Here is a 17,350-nt window from a genome sequence, read left to right as displayed (position 1 = left end):
GTGTACAGTAATATCTCTGAACTCTGACTAAAGCTTTTGTATTTAGGTGGTTTGGATTTTTTGAATTGTGTTTTACAAATTATCTACAGAAGGGTCCTTCGGGTGAAACTGTAATGCCTGCAGATGTCTGAGGTGGCAAAGAGGACAGGAGAGGAGCTGGCAGGACTGGGGAGGTAACTCAGTTGACAGTTGGAGCACTCATTAACTGCATCTGGTTTAACTGGCCGTGAGATGGCTGCCGCTGATAACTGAACTTTTCCCGCTGCAGTGGATTCCTCAGGGAGGTGGTACGAGGCGGGGGGAAGCTCTTTGCTCTTATTTCAGAGCTCACCAGCCTTCGCGAAGGTCCGAGTGAGTCAAGCAGAAGAGTCTGTTTCTGATTAATATTGAATCCTTCGCTGCTGGTAAAAATAGGGAGGGTTTTGGTTACTTGGAAGAAAACCCTGATTTTGTGTGCGCAACTAGTTGAGGTGTTGGACCCTGATGCAGAATTCCTGGGGGTGGGCGCTGACTTGTCATAGCTGTTTGACAACACGCTGGCCCTTTGCCAACTCTTATTTAGAGGTTTAATTTGTTTAATAATTAATTTCAGTGATAGCTGAGAATTCTTTGTCTTCTCAACACGAGGGCAATTGAGCATGATGTTACTGGAGAAAGGCTACAGTGAAAATAAATTGAAATAAGATTCTGAAATAAAGGAGAATCAGAAGAGGCAACCCGAACAAGTTTCCAATCTTGATTTCTGTCTTTTTCTCCTGAAAAGTGCTGATGGTCTCTTTCAGTGAGGATGGAATCCCAGATGCTGGATCTAAATTACTTTAATTAAGACCTTTGTTTCCTAGTGGTGGCAACTTCCTCACGCGCTCTGCTGCCAGTTACACTTCCCAGCTGTCTGTACTGCAAACTTGTTTTTTTTCATTTGTAGCTTTGTCATTCCTGCTGCATGCAAGAAAATGTGTGTGGTGCCATGTTATTACCCACCCACCACCACCCCCCCAAAAAAAACCCACCCCAAACCAACCAACCCCACAAAAAACCCAAACCCAAGGCAGTGATACAGTAGTCGGGGTTTCAAGTAGGCTAATGAACATGTTTTCTTTTCTGCATCTTCAGAGGATCTTGTCTTCAAGCGTATTCTGCCTGTAATGATCTTCGTATACTAGAAAGCGAAAAAGGGTCAAAAGCTCAACCCTCTGAATGACAAATTTCTGAGTTGTAAGAACTTCGAGGTGACATTAAAGTGGACAGAGGCTGAATAAGAATCAGGTTCGGATAGTGTGCACAGAACGAGGAATCCGCAAGTCCTTACAAGTGTGCAGACACTCCCAAACTGAACCTATCAACACTCAATGGAAGGAAAAGACTTGTCATAGCTAAGCTCTTTTCCAGTAAAAAAAGTTACCAAAGTCTCAAACCACAGAAACAGAAAATATTTCCCATGCTAATGGAAAAAGTGGTTTTCCAGATGCATTTTCCTTTTCTGGTAAAGTTGCTGTTTTGTATGCCAAAGCAGCCTGATTTTTCACAGTGATTATCTTACAGTGCAGTTCTGTTAAAATAAAACTTTGGAATTTCCTTCAGTTTGGTGACCAGCAAATAAGAAACTTGTTGGAAGGTGGGGGGGAATGTGTGGTTGGAGCATCTTGCCAAACCTGCCTTTTTCCCTAGTTAGCCGGGATCTGAATTTCCAACTGGCTCCGTGATTTAACCCTTCCTGGGGAGGGAACAAAGATCTGTCACCTTCTAGTGTTTTACAGGTTGCCTTTCAGCTGTGAGAACATGCTATCTTGATGAAGTCAAATTAAACTCTGCACTTCATGAGTATTTATCACAGCTGCTGAAATTTCTTTTCACAATTTTATTTTGTTGAACATTAGATTTTGGGTATCAAATCTGATGGAGCCAGCCAGAGCATGCTACAGACGCCGCTTCCAGCACTGCGGCCCTGCAGATAGTGATTATCCTGGATATCTGAGAATATTTATCTCTAGCACTCCTCTGCTTAAGCTTCAGCCTTATCAGACCTAATTAGGGAATTATTTGGTACCAAATGCATGAGCTATCCAAATCAAAACAAGTAATTTTAGATACCTTTTATTACGGTGGTATTTAGTCTTTCTGCTGCTGAAAATTAATGCAAATTTTTGATAGCTCGCTCCTTTCATCCTTTTTCTGATTTTAAATTTCATAAAATGACCTTGGAACATTAGCTTCAAAAGAAATTCTACGGAATGCAAAAATCTAGACTGAAGCTTTGTATTTGCAGTGGTAAATGCCTAAAAATCTGATCTTTGTGGTTCTCTGACTTTTCAGCAAAGATAACTTGTCAAAGGGCATCTATTGACCTCTTCAAGAAAGTGTTTTCCAGGTGACAGAGGGTCAGGTATTCTGTGATCAAACTTTACATTGCTTAAATAAGATGTCACCTGGTAGACTTGTTTATTCCAGTAAAGCAGATTTGCTAGTGACACCTGTGCATCTTAAAGGATTATAAGCACCAGTCTTTGTTTGTCCGGGCAGCTGATAGGTGGGTCTTGTCTCTAACAGGTCCTTAGAGAGCAGAGGAAGGCAGCAGTTGGGAGGAGGATTTCTGAAAACAGCCTTTCCTCGGAGGACTTTGATGTTGGCCAAGGAGAGAAGAGCCATAGTACATCAGGTCAGTAAACCTCATCGTTTGGGTTTTGGGTTGTTTTTGTTGGCTTTTTTTTTTGGTAGTTTATAAAATAAAACTGCTCCATACAATAGAATGGAAATAACTTTTGCCTTTCAGGAATGGAAGGCAGTGCAGCCATCTTCCGTCTGCAAGCTCTATGTGAGCATCGCATTTAATGACTTAAGTCTTGCTGTGAATTTTAAACCATTATACCCTTAAGCAGGGGAAACCAAGGCACAGGAGATAACTAGCAAGTTCAGGAATAGAACCCATTTTTTTCCCTGTGTCTTAATCCTAGGACGATCCTAGAATTTCTTTTAATAGTCAAACTTGTTTAGAAAGTAGTGAACAGACAGACAACACAAAATGTTTTCTTCCTTCTTGTTTTTGTTCTCGTCCCTCCTACCTTGTCCCGACACAGGTAACCACAGTTAGCCTTATGACTTGAGCAAAATTATTTATCTTTCATATGTCTGGAGACTATTTTCTAACAAAGTATTTAAATTTTCTGTGTTTTCAGCCTATGGCTAATATTATATCTCACTACTTACTGATGCACGCTGTGTCCTTATTTGAGCAATACTGGAGAGAATGGCAAGAACTGCTTGCATTTTTTTATTGTCCCCAAGAGGGACCTTAACGATTCATACAGATTTTCAGTCATTCGAGGACGCTAGCTAGTGAAAGGTCATTTTTTTTATCACTCTTTATTGAACAATTAAGCTATTACTGAAGACTTGAGCATTATACAAGGAAGTTAGATAGCAGCACAGTCATGGGACCTGGCTTTTTAAACCTATCTGGCTAACATCTGGTGGCAAAAATGAAAGATGGATGGCAAGTAAACGGGGTATAGTCCTGAGAGTCACGAGATCTGCACCTATGCAGAGACTTAAGCTCCGAAATGTCTCTTTCCTCTTGAGATAAAAACAGATGCTGCAAATGATCCGGCGAGACTAAACTGAATTATCTCGTAACGTATTTGTTCTCGAGATTCTCATCTGTAACATGTCGCATGACAAACTAGTTTCATGGAGGAGGTGGAAGTGGCAGGTGAGACTTCCTTCCTCGCTTCCCATGTTTTCCCCAAAAGACTTGGACAACTGTTCCACTACAGGAATGATGTGTATTTCCATTTAGCCACTGTAGCAGCTGCTTTCGTTTGACAATAACAGCAAAACAATCTTCAGTGTTAAAACTGGTGGCTCTCATTACTTCTGAGACGACTGGCTGAACACTGCATCTGGTGAATGTGCTACTTCTGAAAGTAGCTGGATTAATTACAAGACTTGGAGCATAAACCTTTGACCAAAGCATTTCTGTGCTTTCCAGATCTGGAATTTCTGTGGTCTTTGGAGCAGTAAAGGACGGGATTTGTAAATCTTTCTCTAGACAGGTCTACTCGTCTTCCTGAAAGTTACCCTGCATTTGTTCTTTTTCCAGGGCATCTTGTAGATACTAGTCCAGCACTCAGCCCAGATAAGGCAGAGACCAAGAAAAGCCTGGAGATGCCTCGCTTAACAGAAACTTCCATAAAGGATAGGCTGGCGAAGTACCAGGCAGCTGTGTCCAAGCAGGGCAGTTCCACAGGCCTTGCTACTACGGTAAGTCTGTTCTTTGGCTTGTGTAAAAGTGAATTTTTGTCCCAGCCTGAGACTGGAAAGAAGATCTAATGGAAACCAGGCTTTTTGAAGATAGTGCCGCCTTTTTTTTTTTTTTTTAAAATAACTTGTGCCAACAGGAGTAATTCCTAATTAAGAGTTGCCTCTATGTACTCCAGGGAGAAATAAGTATTTGCGTCTTCCTGGAATAATCTTGAAAGTTCTCCAAGGAACTAATTGCTAGCACCCTGACTGAGGCCCTTCTGAAACATAGCTGACATTCTCTTTCTTTCTGTATGTCTGTAGCTCTCTGCGTGTTTGTTTGTTTTTTTTAAAAACCAAACTCAATCCTGTATTGTACATTAGCTATAAACTAGGGGAAACTGGGGCACAGTAAGCAGGAGCGACTTTGTGTCACACAGTGCATAGAACCTGCACCTACTGGCCTGCGGCTTTGGGATCTCCAGTCAGTTTTCCTCCCTTTTGTTTTTCACCTCCCTTCAAGTTTTCTCACTTATTATCTAAATCCAATTAGACTCTTGCAGTGAATGAACCTGTGCCAATTTTGCAGATATTTGATCAGGAAATGACCAATTAATGAGTCATGGTAAAGTTTTGCAGCTGAAGAGATTGGAAGAGTCTAAGCTTTTGTTAAAAAGTGTTTAAGTACATTTGCTGGAACTGTCTGATACTTTTGCTTAGTGATGGGAACTTCTATTGCTTAAGCATGCCTTTTATTAGACAGAGTAATAAATTTGAAGAGGATAGGCCTTTTTAAGTTAGGAAACTTGCACTGGAAATAGAAGCCAAAAGTGATGGCTGTGAGCTTTGGAAGAGTGCGTGCTTGCAGGGTATCTTTGTAGAGAGGCAAAAGTCTCTACCCAGCTGAAATGACTTCTGAATTTCACGTGCAGCGTGGGTCTCATTCTCCAGCCCTTGGGAGGAAAGCGGAGTAAACTTCACTGTATGAATGGAAAGTAATTGCAGCCGGTGCAACAAATCTGATTAACTGCTAATTGCTGCTCTCTGCATCCTGTTTCTTGACTGGATTCGGTTTGCTAGATTGCCTTTTCCAGTTTGTGGCTCAGATCTGCTAAATTATGTCCTAATGGCAAGAGGTTCACCATAAATGTCTCTCGAGACTCTCGTTTGCACGTCCCCAAGGCTCTCGGTTTGAGCATCAGTCCAGCCTGATGCTCTTAGGTTGTCCCATTTGGCAGAATCTCTTTCGCTGTTTGGCCTGGCACAGGGACAAGGGCAGCACATCAGATGGAGCAAACAGCGGTTTCCGAGGCCAGTGTTTGCGCTTCTGTCTTCCAGGAGCAGCCATAACTCTTGGATCTTCTTCCCTGCTGACAAAGCAACTCAGGCTCTTTTGATATGGTAGTGTGGTATTTGTACTTCCCTTCTTTTAAAATGTGTCACATCTGGGCTACAAAGGAAAGCCATAATCTTTCTTGGGAACAACTATTTTGAGGGCATTGTGGTGTAATTAGGCCTGGATTAAAACTGATAGACACTTTTACAGTGGGTTAGAGTAAGGGTGAGAAGCAATCGTTTCTCTAGCATTGCAAGTGATATGGGAATCGGGGCGGGGGAGAGATGGTAGACAGCACATTTAGAGATCTACACAGTAAAATTCTGACATTCAATTACACTCCTATTAGACGTGGTTGGATTTGTGCAGACTTGCTTACAAAATCCGGTAAGATGCTGGTGCTGGCATTTGGCTATGTCTCTCATGATACAGAGAAGATGCCTTGTGAAAGGCACGAGTCTTCTCCAATTATCTTGTATCCTGTGGCAATGAAAGAAACACGAGGTTTCACTGGGTTTTATTTTTTTTAAGTCTGAAAGATTCTTTTGTGAAAATCTTAAACAAGTCAGTTTGTCAAGAACAAAAAACTCAGTAAATAACAATTAGGTTTTTGACTAAGCAAGGGTAGGATTTGCTTTTATGTCAGCATGTGTTTTTCAGTTACTTCAGATACTGGTTGTCTCGCAATACTTGTAATTTCAAATGAAAAGTTAACACTTCTGGAAAAGGAAGATGTGACTGAGCAGGGGAAATGAGAGTTTATTTTAAACAGGAATCTGGAAGTAGAGAAAAGGGGTTGCTTTGAAAAATGCTGGCGCAGAGTATAGTAAAATTCTACAGTGTCATCTCTTTTCTTCATTAGAATGTATCACTGACCAAGTTTGTATAGATTTTTATGCCCCTTCCTTTAGTTATCACTGTATATACTAGGAAAACAGTTTTTAAAAGATTTTAAGGAAAATAGAAAGCAAGTACTTTCCTAGGGGAAAAGAACCTGTCAACTTTCAAGTGCTTTATCCTATAGAATGAGATTCAAGCCAGTGAAAGTGAACTCAAGAATTACAAATCTGAGCAGAAGGAGAATATGCCACCAAGTCTTGAGGACTCCATTTCCTGTCAGGATGGGGAGAAGGTAAGATGCTCCTGCTGGTGAAGGTCAAGGGCTTCACTTGAAGTGGAACTAGTTGTAGCTGCACAGCTGATGTACTTGTTCCACTTGCCATCTAGAAATTGAATGTGAGCAGCTGACAGAGATTATTTACATGCTGCAGAATTCCCGAGTATTTTATGTATGTATTTTTTAGATTCTGTCTGGATTATAAGCTAGCAAGTCTCTGTGAAAGAGTTTTAAGCAGTTGTAGAGAATATTTAGGGACAAATTTTAAGTTTTCTTGGAGAGTTCCCCTTTCTTCTCAGTACTGATGTGCCTGTAGCATGGCAGAACCCGTCAATATCATACGTGCGTATTTTCTCATTGGCTTCAGTAGCTGACTAGGTCTGAAACCTCTGGTGGTTTTGGAAGGGTTTTGAAGTGAGCTAAACTTTTTTGTGTCATGTTTCCTAACTGTAAAAAGATGATTCACAGCTAGGTATTTGTTTTGTTGGGTTTTTTATTTGTTTGTTTTAATAAAACAAAAAAGAAACCACACCAAACAAAAAAAAAAGAGAAGCTTTGTGTGACACAAGTAAAAGGAGTTTGTCACTGTTTCTTCTGCATTTAGAGGCTAAATTTTGATTAAGGTAACTGAGAATGCCAGTTTGGGTTTGTTCCTGGTTTTGAGCTTCAGCTGTAAACTGAGACTAAATTGGTCTGTGAATTAGAGATAATAAAGTACGCTCAGGCATTTGTATACTAAACTGAGGACGGCAGACAGGGATAAAAGTAGCTGAATAATAATTGGGGTACTGTGTATTCCAGCCATTGGGAACACGTGGCAGCCTAATGCCAGGAGGCTTTTAGAGCTTTCCAGCCCTCCTTGGGCAAGGGGCCAAATGGCTGCTTTCAGCTGTTCCTCACTGACAGCTGAGCAGCTTCATGTTCAACTGGTCCAGGCTGCTTTTTTGCTAAAAGGTGAGTTAATTAAAAGAACACCTGTTAAATCAGAATACGTCCCCGTTGTTGAATGGAAGATTTGAATGAAATTTCTTGTATTCAGCTGTAATTGGGAAGTTACTTGTTGAGGTGTCCAGGTGCAATAAAGAACCTGAATAGAACATTGTTTGAGAGCCAGGATTGTCCTTTGGAAATGACACAATAAACTTTGGAAGTAAGCCTAATTAAAACTACTAGTAGAAAACTGCAGAAAAGGGAATCCTCTAGCAAAAGGGAAACAAAAGAAACTTGCTAACCACCTCTGTTACTTTTCACACTGAATCTGTGAGAGTTTTAGTAGCCAGACGTGTGACACTCCAACAGCCACAGAAGATGCTGATGCGCTTCCTAGTATGCTAGTGTTACAGTTATTTTTTCGCTAGACCAGAGTATGTAACTTGCTTCCTCGTTACCTCATTAATTTGCAAACTTCAGTTGCTTGCAATGGACTTTTCAATTATTCAAGTGAATTAGTGATGATTTGCCATTTATCTTGTTATAGCAGTTTAGTTTCTCAGTGTAGCTACTTAAAACTCCTTGATTTAATAGTAATAGTGCCAAGTTTAATACAGAAATATACATCAAGAGCTTCATCTGTAACACCTTTAGAATCTGGAACTGGTTTATAGCCAACTCAAGAAGTTTTGGGTTGTTTTGGGGTTTTTTGTTTTGTTTTTTTTAAAAGGCATGTTCCCATGCATGTTTGTCCCAACCTGGGAACAGCAGACTTCTAGGTCTACAAAAGCTTTTTCTTAGAATTCAGCTGTTCTTTATTTCTTTTCTTTTTTTTTTTCTTCCTTTAAAGCACTGTCTTTGCTGAATGTTTAAATTCTGGTAAATGTGTACTGCTTGGTGTCAAGGGATTTCTAAGTAAGAAAACCTGGGAGGTACATCAATGAAATCCACAAAGATTTCTGAAGACTAATAGATAAAGGTGTACACGCTGCAGATGTTTGGAAAAACAAAAATATGATGTTTGTGTGCCTGAACACTGTGGCAGATGATCTGAATATTGCAAGAGCTGTAAAATTATGTCTATTTTGTAGCAAGGACTAACACTCTGGCAGTCAGCTGGACTCTGCCTTGTGCCTCACAAAACAAGAAGTAGCTTCATGTGCAGCTCAGTGTGGCCAGTCTCTTCCTGTTGAAGTGCTCACAGTGTCAATCTGCCCGATGTGTTCCTCAGGCCATGATTGTTCAGACTTCAGAAGGCCAAAGGTGCTCACTGTCTAATACTTTCTTGCAGGTTTCTGTAGGTGAGAACAGCTTGTCTTTCCACTCTGGTCTTCTAGAGGATGGCAATGGTAAGCACTCGTTCTCCTGCCTCAACAAGAGGAGAGTGCCTGGCTGAGGAAGAGCACTAACTCTGCCCCGTTGTGTGCAGGGTGCTTAAGATCAGTCCTGTCAAGTGATTCATTTGACCCAATAAAAACTTGTCTTGTACTAAAAATCTGTCCTGTGCCTAACTCAAACTTTATATAATTTCTTTCAGGTTTAGAAGTTAATTTGCAGTTGTAATACCAAGATATCTGTAGTTTTTGCTTGCTCTGATTGAACACGTTTAAGTGTAGCTTCCTCACCGTTTGGACTTAAACCAATAGCTCTGACAACTACTACATCAGTCAATAGGCTGAAGTGCTTATTAATGCAGGACAACTACCAAGTGTCTTTGGTGCTGTCCTGAGGTAGTCAAGTTCCTATTCAGTAAAGTACGTAAGCACATTCTCACGTTGCCTTAGCTTTACACCTAAATTCAAGTCTATACTTTGCAGAAGTGAAGAACAGTTCCTGGAAGTTAGAAGTTGGATCCCCGTATATTAGTTTCCTTTACACATAAACTTAAATTTCCTGGTAAATCAGAAAAATAGAATGATCACCTTTAAATATCTAGATCTAAAGGTTTTAATAGCAGATGTTCAAGAAAAAATGTCTTAGTGCTTACCTGGTAGGATTGCTGTTCAGTCTTATGAGCATAAGTTTTCCGTGATTTTAAAGTCTTTGTAATTGCCTCGTCTTCCTCTTCTGCTCACTTAGTTGGACAAAACCTGGAGAGCGAGACAGAAGTTCAGAAGCCTGTCAGCACAAAGCAGCAAAACTTTAGTTCTAAACCAGCTGGCCAGACAGATGCATCTCCGCCAAAAGCAGTGAAGGTACAGCAGCTGTTTTTTCTCAAACATGGGCGATGGTTAAAGCCAATTGACTTCTCTCTTTAATACTGAAAAGCCTTAATGCAACCAGTGGGGTCACAAAGGGTCTGGCAGTAATTATGACTCCTCATTGGACTGTGTTCACGAGGGGAACTTTAATTCTGAATGGAAAAGCATCTCAAAACTCAGTTTTTCTTCAAAGACTAAGTTTGAGTTGCTGGGAGTTGCCCCGCTGCTGTTAAAACAGCGTGCCCCTACAACAGATGCAGCTTCTCTTTAGTGTGGGAAAGGGGGATTGAGCAGGGGATCGTATCACGGCTTGTCTATGCCTCCTAGAGACGGGCACTGAGGTCCTGATACTGCTCTACAGAACCTTTAGTAGGCCAGGACTTGGCTTCCCCCCCGCCTCTTCCAGCTGTTCCCAGGGGAAGTGCAATTGATAGCAACTCTGTAGGAAGGGCACTGCAGTGACTGACTCCACAAAGACTGGCTCTGGCATGCTGACTAGCAAGTCCTTAATATGTTAAGTTTTCTTTAGTGGGAGCTATAAAGCATAAAGCAGATGGAGAACTTCTTTGGTAGGAATGTATTTGCTAATCTTATTAGACACGCAGACGGCAGTGCTGAACATTTTGATCACACTGTACTTTCTTGTCACATGTGCTGTCTGGAGTTAGGATGCCTATTCCCTGGGCTGCCACAGACTTCCTGGCTCACTTCTGAGGAAACAACTGTGCTTTTGTTGTTTTCCCCATCTTTGAGAGGAACAGCACTGACCTCACGAAGACCAGTGAGATGTGGCTTCCTAGTGTTCTGGAGCATAAATGCCAGTATGCGAAATTAGAGCTGCTATAACATTTTTGTGATTGGTCTGTTAGAGCATACAAGATACACGCAAGCTGTGTGTCTTGGTCCTCTGTGCTATCGCTTTACATTATTAGAACCATTTTAGTCCTCTACCATGTTACTGCTTTAGGTGTTGCACTGCTGAGACAGAAACCCAGATGCTGTTTATTCATGTGAGGTTCCTATTTGTCTCTTCCAGCTTCTGTTTCCTGTTCTTGGTTCCTAACCTCTACTCCTGCCTTCTGCTTCCCTCCTAATGTGAGCTCAACTCTCCGCTTTCTCTCAAGTTTTCTTTTTGTACTTATCGGGCCTCACCTTCCTCCTGTAGCTCCTATTTGTAGTATGCCTGGAAAGGAATTTCTTTCTCTTCACACCCCAAAACGCCTCTCCATCAAACATAGGGCTCACTGTTGTACAAGTAAGTTCCTCTTCTTAGATGGGGATGTGCATTGCAGAAGCACATGCCAGCGCCGTAATGTCATCTTGCAAAACTAAGCTTTCAGGGAGAGTTACTTTTTGATGTTGCTGCCTTGCTCCCTGTGGCAAGCATGGATGATCAGATTTTTGTTTGCATTGGTAAACTCTAATTTTTTGAGATTTCATTTAGTGACTCAAAATTCAGAATTCCTATGCAGTTTTGGCAGCACCTAGAAATTGTGGAATTTTTTTCAAAAGGAACTCTGAACTTCTGTTGGTCAAACTGTCATCATAATTAGAACTTTAATCTACTATAACTTCAAGCAATGCCTTTAAATTTGAAATACCTATTAAACTGGAATTAAATTGGCAGCAAACTTTATGGTTGTGACAAACTGACTTCAGCTGGCTCTGTCTTCAGCAATCTGTCCCTCACGTATTGTAACTTTCTTTGCCTAACCATTGTTTCTAGTCTGTTATAAATAAATTGCTGTAATTATGTCTTCCTGTGACCTTCCTGGTTTTTCTTTAGCCATCGTATTTTTTCCGTAAAGCTTTTTAGTAAGTTTGTAGCAGGTAATTCTTTGTCAAAGAAAAGCTATAGTATCAATGTGTCTACGCAGACCCATGGTATGGAGCCTAGGCGCTCTTTTACCCTGCTGCTAAAGCAGTTGTAATCAACATGCAGCCTCAGACTGCCAATTTTTCAACTGTGAGTTATTTAATTTTTCCTTTGAAGTGTTCTCCCTGTTGGCCAACCTTTAGTAGACTCCAAGAAGTGAATGGCATCAAGTAACCTTTTTTTCATGGACAATGTACTTGCTTCCTTGATGCTGTCAGAAAACAAAATCTGAAATCGTTGCCATACAGCACAGCAGTGACACTTGACTGCTTAGCATTTAAATTTGCCATTGCACTAAACTCTCAGGAAATTCTCTTAGTAAGCACATAAATAACTTTAGCTGTTTAACCTCAAAGCCCTGCTCGCTTTAAGTCTTGGGCGAGTTTGAGAGCTGCGTGTCCTGAAACCTGAGTATAGTTTCTTTGCAATAGGACTGGAATTGCTTACAAATGAAGTTAGAAGTGTTTCCTGCCGCCTGCATCTGTGCTGAGGCTGTTTCCTCCTCTGTAAGGGAGGAGAGCATTTACCAAAAGTGGATCATCTCAAAATGTTGAGCAGCCTGTTCCACTTCTTTCCCCTCCTGTCCTCTACCTTTTATTTCAAGGTTATTTCAGCTCTTTTTCTACACTCTTTTTTAACTTTGGTAAGTTTCATACTGACTGTAATCTACCTGAATGTTTCTTCATCATTTTCCTATCAAGAAAAATGGAGGTTGCAGAAATAGATTAGACAGCTTTTTGGGAACTGGCTCAAAGTTATAACTGAGTTCCAGTATTTCCATTGTCCCTTCTCAACCATTGCTCAACTTGTCATGCTTCAGCTGTGGAATTCACTGGGGCAAAACCTTGGCTCTCTGTCAAGCCACAGCAATCCTGTGGGCCTGCCATAGCCTCTTCCTCACTCGTTGCCCACCAGAACCCACTCTACCATAATTAGCATTGAGTTGCAGAAAGTGAATTGCTACAGTTTTTCTGAGAACTGTGGAAGCTGTGCATGAACCCAAGCCAAGTCCAACAGCAGTTGATTCATTTTCCAGTTAACAAGCTTTCTCTTCTTCCCATAGAAATTCCAGTTGCCAATGAAGGAAACCTGTGTTGGATGTCAGAAGACTGTGTACCCGATGGAAAGGCTCTTTGCCAACCAGCAGGTGTTTCACATCAGCTGTTTCCGTTGTTCCTATTGCAACAGCAAACTCAGGTAAACACGCTGCTCCCTTTGGCTGCTGTCTGGGAAGCATAGCTTTTCTCTTCAGCAGCTGAGTAAGATGCTGTTCAGGCTTAGCTGAGGTGAAGGCAACCGTAATCCAGCGAACTGGAGAGGAGCGTAGGAGTGGTAATACAGTCCTAGTTCTGCCAGCAGCTTTTGCACTTGATGCGGTCTATTTTTAAACCCTTAATGTAACTTTATGTGGGGAAAAAGACAATGTCCAACTTTGTAAAGAACTCCTGACACTTGAAAAGAAAGCCATACAAACTCAGGAAGGCTGTAAGCTTGTCTTTTCTAAACATGTTGGAAGACTGAAATTGAATCTCTTCAGTAATATAACTAAAATATACACCCATCTCGATGGCTGAGTCACAGAATGCTAACATTTGACTTTGTATTTTCCTGAACAGCCTTGGGACATATGCATCTCTGCGTGGGAATATTTACTGCAAGCCTCACTTCAATCAGCTTTTCAAATCTAAAGGCAATTACGATGAAGGCTTTGGACACAAGCAGCATAAGGAATTATGGGCAGGCAAAACTGAATGTGAAGAATCCCTGGAGAAAACTGTCCATGGTGTAAATGCAACAGAAAGTCCGCAAAACCCAGGAGTAGAGGATGCCCCAATTGCAAAAGTAGGAGTTCTGGCAGCAAGTATGGAAGCAAAAGCTTCAGCTTTGCCTGAAAGAGAAGAGAAACCAGCAGAAACTAAAAAGCTCAGGATTGCCTGGCCGCCTCCATCTGACCAAAGTACTCAAGGAAGTGCCTTAGATGAGGGCATCAAAGTGTTCAAACCCAAATGGCCCCCAGAGGAAGAGACTTCCAAGCCAGATGTGCTGGAGGATGTGGATCTGGATCTCAAAAAGTTAAGAAGATCTTCCTCGCTGAAAGAAAGAAGTCGTCCCTTTACAGTCGCAGCCTCATTCAGAACAATATCTGTTAAAGGCCATAAAACAGAGAATTCATCTTCTCCTTCTAAGGCAGAGAGAGACATGTTGAAAAGAAATGAGGAACTGGAGAGAGAGGTTGTGGTAGACAAAAAGCAAAAGGAAAAGAAGGTTGAGAATAGGAACATCCAGAGTGCTGAAGAGAAAAAAGTAGAGGAAGAACGGGAATTGTCTGGTATCAAAACAGTAGAGCATAACTTTGTAGAAAATGGCCAGGTGAATGCAGAGACAGATGAGGAAGAACATGCTATGGACGAGCAGGAAAGTCCAAATGAAGAATTCCTTGAACCAAATTCTCCTAAACATTCCAGCTTAGCCAATGTTGTGACTGCTAAGGAATCATCTCCTACCCAGAATCGCAAATCCCAAGATGTTGGTTTCTGGGAGGGTGAAGATATGGAAGATCTATCTGTGGAAGAACAGATCAAAAGGAATCGTTACTATGAAGAAGATGATGAAGAATAAATTGGCCTTTTACTAGAAAACTTACTGCAAGGTGCTGGGCCTTTTTAAATCGGTGTTTTTAGCTTTAACAAACAGCTGTCTTCCATGAAAATGATGCTATACTGCACATCGACATTAAGGGAATCCTATGTACAAATGATCTCAACTAGAAAAATACTCTGGAAGCCTGCAAAGAGTATGTTTAGGTGCATGGAAACAAGTATCTGGCTGTGGGATAGCTTCAACAGGTAATATCTGTCCCCAGCACAAGAACAGAGCTGTTCTGTACTCCTACTGTCTTACCCTTTTTGAGCTTCAATACGCATTTCACTAACAATTTATGGAATTTCACTGTACTCGTACTGGTGGTGTGAAACAGGCTTTCTGTAGTACACTACTTCTACCACTACAAATGCTACTGCAGTGCTTAGGGACCAATTTCAAAGGGACTTTCTGGCCTGCTTTAAAAATGGTAACTTAATGCACTTTAATACGTGTAAAGGGCACAACTGGGACTTTTTTTTTTAATCATAAAAACATTATGTGCTTAGTACCCAACAACTAAAGCATCTTAAACGGAGTGCAATGTGATTTTTCTTTCTCAAAACTGCCTGTGATCAATTGAAGACTCCCTACTCTCTTTATTTTTCTCCGTGCAACTGGAATGGCGTGCCCGTTGCTGGAACGTATGTATTTTAGTGCTTATCCAGAAGCTGTGCTGATTAACAAATCTCTTTGAGGACAAGTCAACACTTTTGCAGTAGCCTGCAGGGCATTACTTTTGCATTTCATATGCATTTGAAGTGGGTTGTTTTTTTGTTGTTGTTGTTGTTGGTTTGTGTCTTTTTTTTAACTTGGAGTTCATCATCATTCATTTTAAGCTGCAGATAATATTTTTAAGGCCTTTTGAAAACTTTGAAATCCTACTTGTATCAAGCTGCCGTCAATCTTTTCATTATGGCTGTGAAATTATGCTGCATTACAAAATCTCTGGAATAAAACCATCTGAACAGTGAAACTTCCTGATTGCTAGCATTGAAGCTTAGTACACTTTTAAACTTGACTTCATTTGTTTTACAAATAATGAAATCTTGAACGGTGGAAGGAGGATGCTCTTTTATATTAGCTGTTATTTGTACTGTACTCTCATGAGAATTAGCTCTTAACTATACTTGAGGTGTAAAATATTCTGCTTTCTTAACAGTCCTGCTAACTATGAAACCTTCAATAAAGTTCAGTCATTTACATAAAGATTTAAGTCTGAAGACTGGATTCATACTCATTTCACAAAGAGGCGGCATTTTGAAAAGACCATGGGAAAAGATGGGTGAAACACCGGTGTTCTTACTGGAAGCTGCAGACCAGACAGTGATTTTTGTGGTGCCACTAGGTGACACTGTGTGTCCACTTTTTTTTTTTCTGGTTGACAGTCAAATGGGTGGACTGTGCTCTCTTCTGCAAGAGCTTGTGGAAAAGAGGGATTCGAACAGGATGGGCGAAAGAAATAAGGATGTGTGGGTATTCTACACTTCCATTTCTGGCCTCAGGTGCTTCTCAGGCATGGAAGCTGAGGACAACGGAGGGTTCACACCCCCCACCCACCCTCCCCACTTCCTATAAGCTTCTTTGTATTGCAGTTGTTCTCACTTAAGCCTGAGGTGGGTTTGGTTTGGACAGATGGGGGTTAAAACCTAGAAGAAAAGCAGTAAATGACCTGCAGCAGCATGAGAAAATGCACGTGTGTATGACATGTATATAGGGGAAGGAGGGAGAGAGAGGGGAATAGAAGCCTGCTATGTAGCTAGAAGGTATTAGCAGTTGCACATCAAGAGGTATACAACCTACTGCTAATTTTTCTTTCTTTCTAAGGGAGAAGTAAGACTTGATTTGTACAGATGAGAGATACTGCAAAACTAAGAAAGCTGGATGTGCAAGCACATGCAGCTTTCTGTAACCTTTATCTCTTCCTAACAAAATCCATTTCGTATCAGATTTCTTCCAAGTACTAAGCAATTGGAGGTCTTTCTGACTGGAAATTGTGCTAAGTGTATTTGAAAAGGAAGAGAAGAATATTTGTTGTGGACTTGTATTTATTGAACATGCCTACTGTTTGTTTCTTAGGAAACGCAATTGAATTTTACAATGCATCCCTAGTTACATGATACTAAAGCAATACTCTCTGCAGTGACCAGTTACGTATACATCATTAGTTCCAGTTGAATCTGAGGTGTCTGTAAGTCTCTTGAGATACAGGACCCTTAGTCTTCACTCAGACTGGCTGAACATCTTCAAGGAGAAATTAGCACAAGTGGTACTTTTAAATAAAGTCATTGATTTTTAAAAAAAAAAAAAAGGTGACCAGATCATGAACCAGCCTGTCCTTGAATCTATTAGTTATCATAGTATTTGAGTGCTTAATGGCCTGTTTAATTTGCTCTTGACTGGACAGATGCCAAAAGAGCTATTATATGAAAGACGGATCATTTGCTACAATATACAAGGAAGTTGATGCTGACCACCTTTACAGAGTTTGAAAACCTAGTTGATGAGCTTACACGAAGGCCAGGCTTTGTTACTTGGTAACTCTCATCCCAAGCCTGTCAAGCTAAACCACATTTTTTGCTGAAGGTTGTAAAAGCTGTAAAGAATATTTTAAACTTTGCCAACCAGCATACCTCTCATGCTCTGTCCTCTGCTTAAATGTTAAACCACATGGCTATTAATATTAGTAAAACTAGTCCTTGCTATCTTACCATAAGCTTAAAGTTGCACTGTCCTGCTTCAGCTCTGGGGCCCTTTAGAGAGGGGGGAAAGGGGCCGTAAGCCCCTCTGAGGAGTCCTGCCCCTCGGGGCTGAGTGGGAGGCGGTTTATCTACCTACCGGCGTTCAGTAGGAACCGCCTCCGCGGCCTTCGGGCCCTGCCTGGCGCCTGCCTCCGCCGGGGCCTTCCCGGGAGGGAGAGGCCGGACTCCCCTCAGGAAGCGCGTGCTTTCGGCCCCATTAAAGACTGCCTTGAGGGCTTTTTTTCAGTCAAAACAACCCGTCTCTGATCGCGG

At 41.2% G+C, this 17,350-nt stretch overlaps 1 protein-coding gene and 1 long non-coding RNA gene across 3 annotated transcripts in view; one reads left to right on the top strand and one right to left on the bottom strand.

Annotated features, from left to right (window-relative positions):
• Positions 1-15,528, top strand: part of LIMA1 (LIM domain and actin binding 1) — a 27,302-nt gene extending 11,774 nt beyond the window's left edge. Inside the window, exons 5-11 of one of the 2 annotated variants that reach the window (XM_063359116.1) lie at positions 2,548-2,656; positions 4,097-4,257; positions 6,597-6,704; positions 8,911-8,968; positions 9,699-9,814; positions 12,760-12,893; positions 13,313-15,528. In XM_063359116.1, the coding sequence (XP_063215186.1) occupies positions 2,548-2,656; positions 4,097-4,257; positions 6,597-6,704; positions 8,911-8,968; positions 9,699-9,814; positions 12,760-12,893; positions 13,313-14,315 (1,689 nt within the window). In that variant the 3' untranslated portion in view covers positions 14,316-15,528. The remainder of the gene's footprint in view (positions 1-2,547; positions 2,657-4,096; positions 4,258-6,596; positions 6,705-8,910; positions 8,969-9,698; positions 9,815-12,759; positions 12,894-13,312) is intronic. The other variant, XM_063359117.1, reaches the window with a different exon arrangement.
• LOC134526844 (uncharacterized) lies at positions 4,268-17,350 on the bottom strand. Its single transcript, XR_010074041.1, has 3 exons — positions 17,175-17,350; positions 9,607-9,709; positions 4,268-6,052 (listed from the first exon to the last, which is right to left on the bottom strand). It is a non-coding gene; the product is annotated as an uncharacterized LOC134526844 (long non-coding RNA).

This window comes from Chroicocephalus ridibundus, chromosome 24, assembly GCF_963924245.1.
Source record: "Chroicocephalus ridibundus chromosome 24, bChrRid1.1, whole genome shotgun sequence".
NCBI lineage: Eukaryota > Metazoa > Chordata > Aves > Charadriiformes > Laridae > Chroicocephalus > Chroicocephalus ridibundus.
This window is presented reverse-complemented; position numbering and strand designations above follow the sequence as displayed.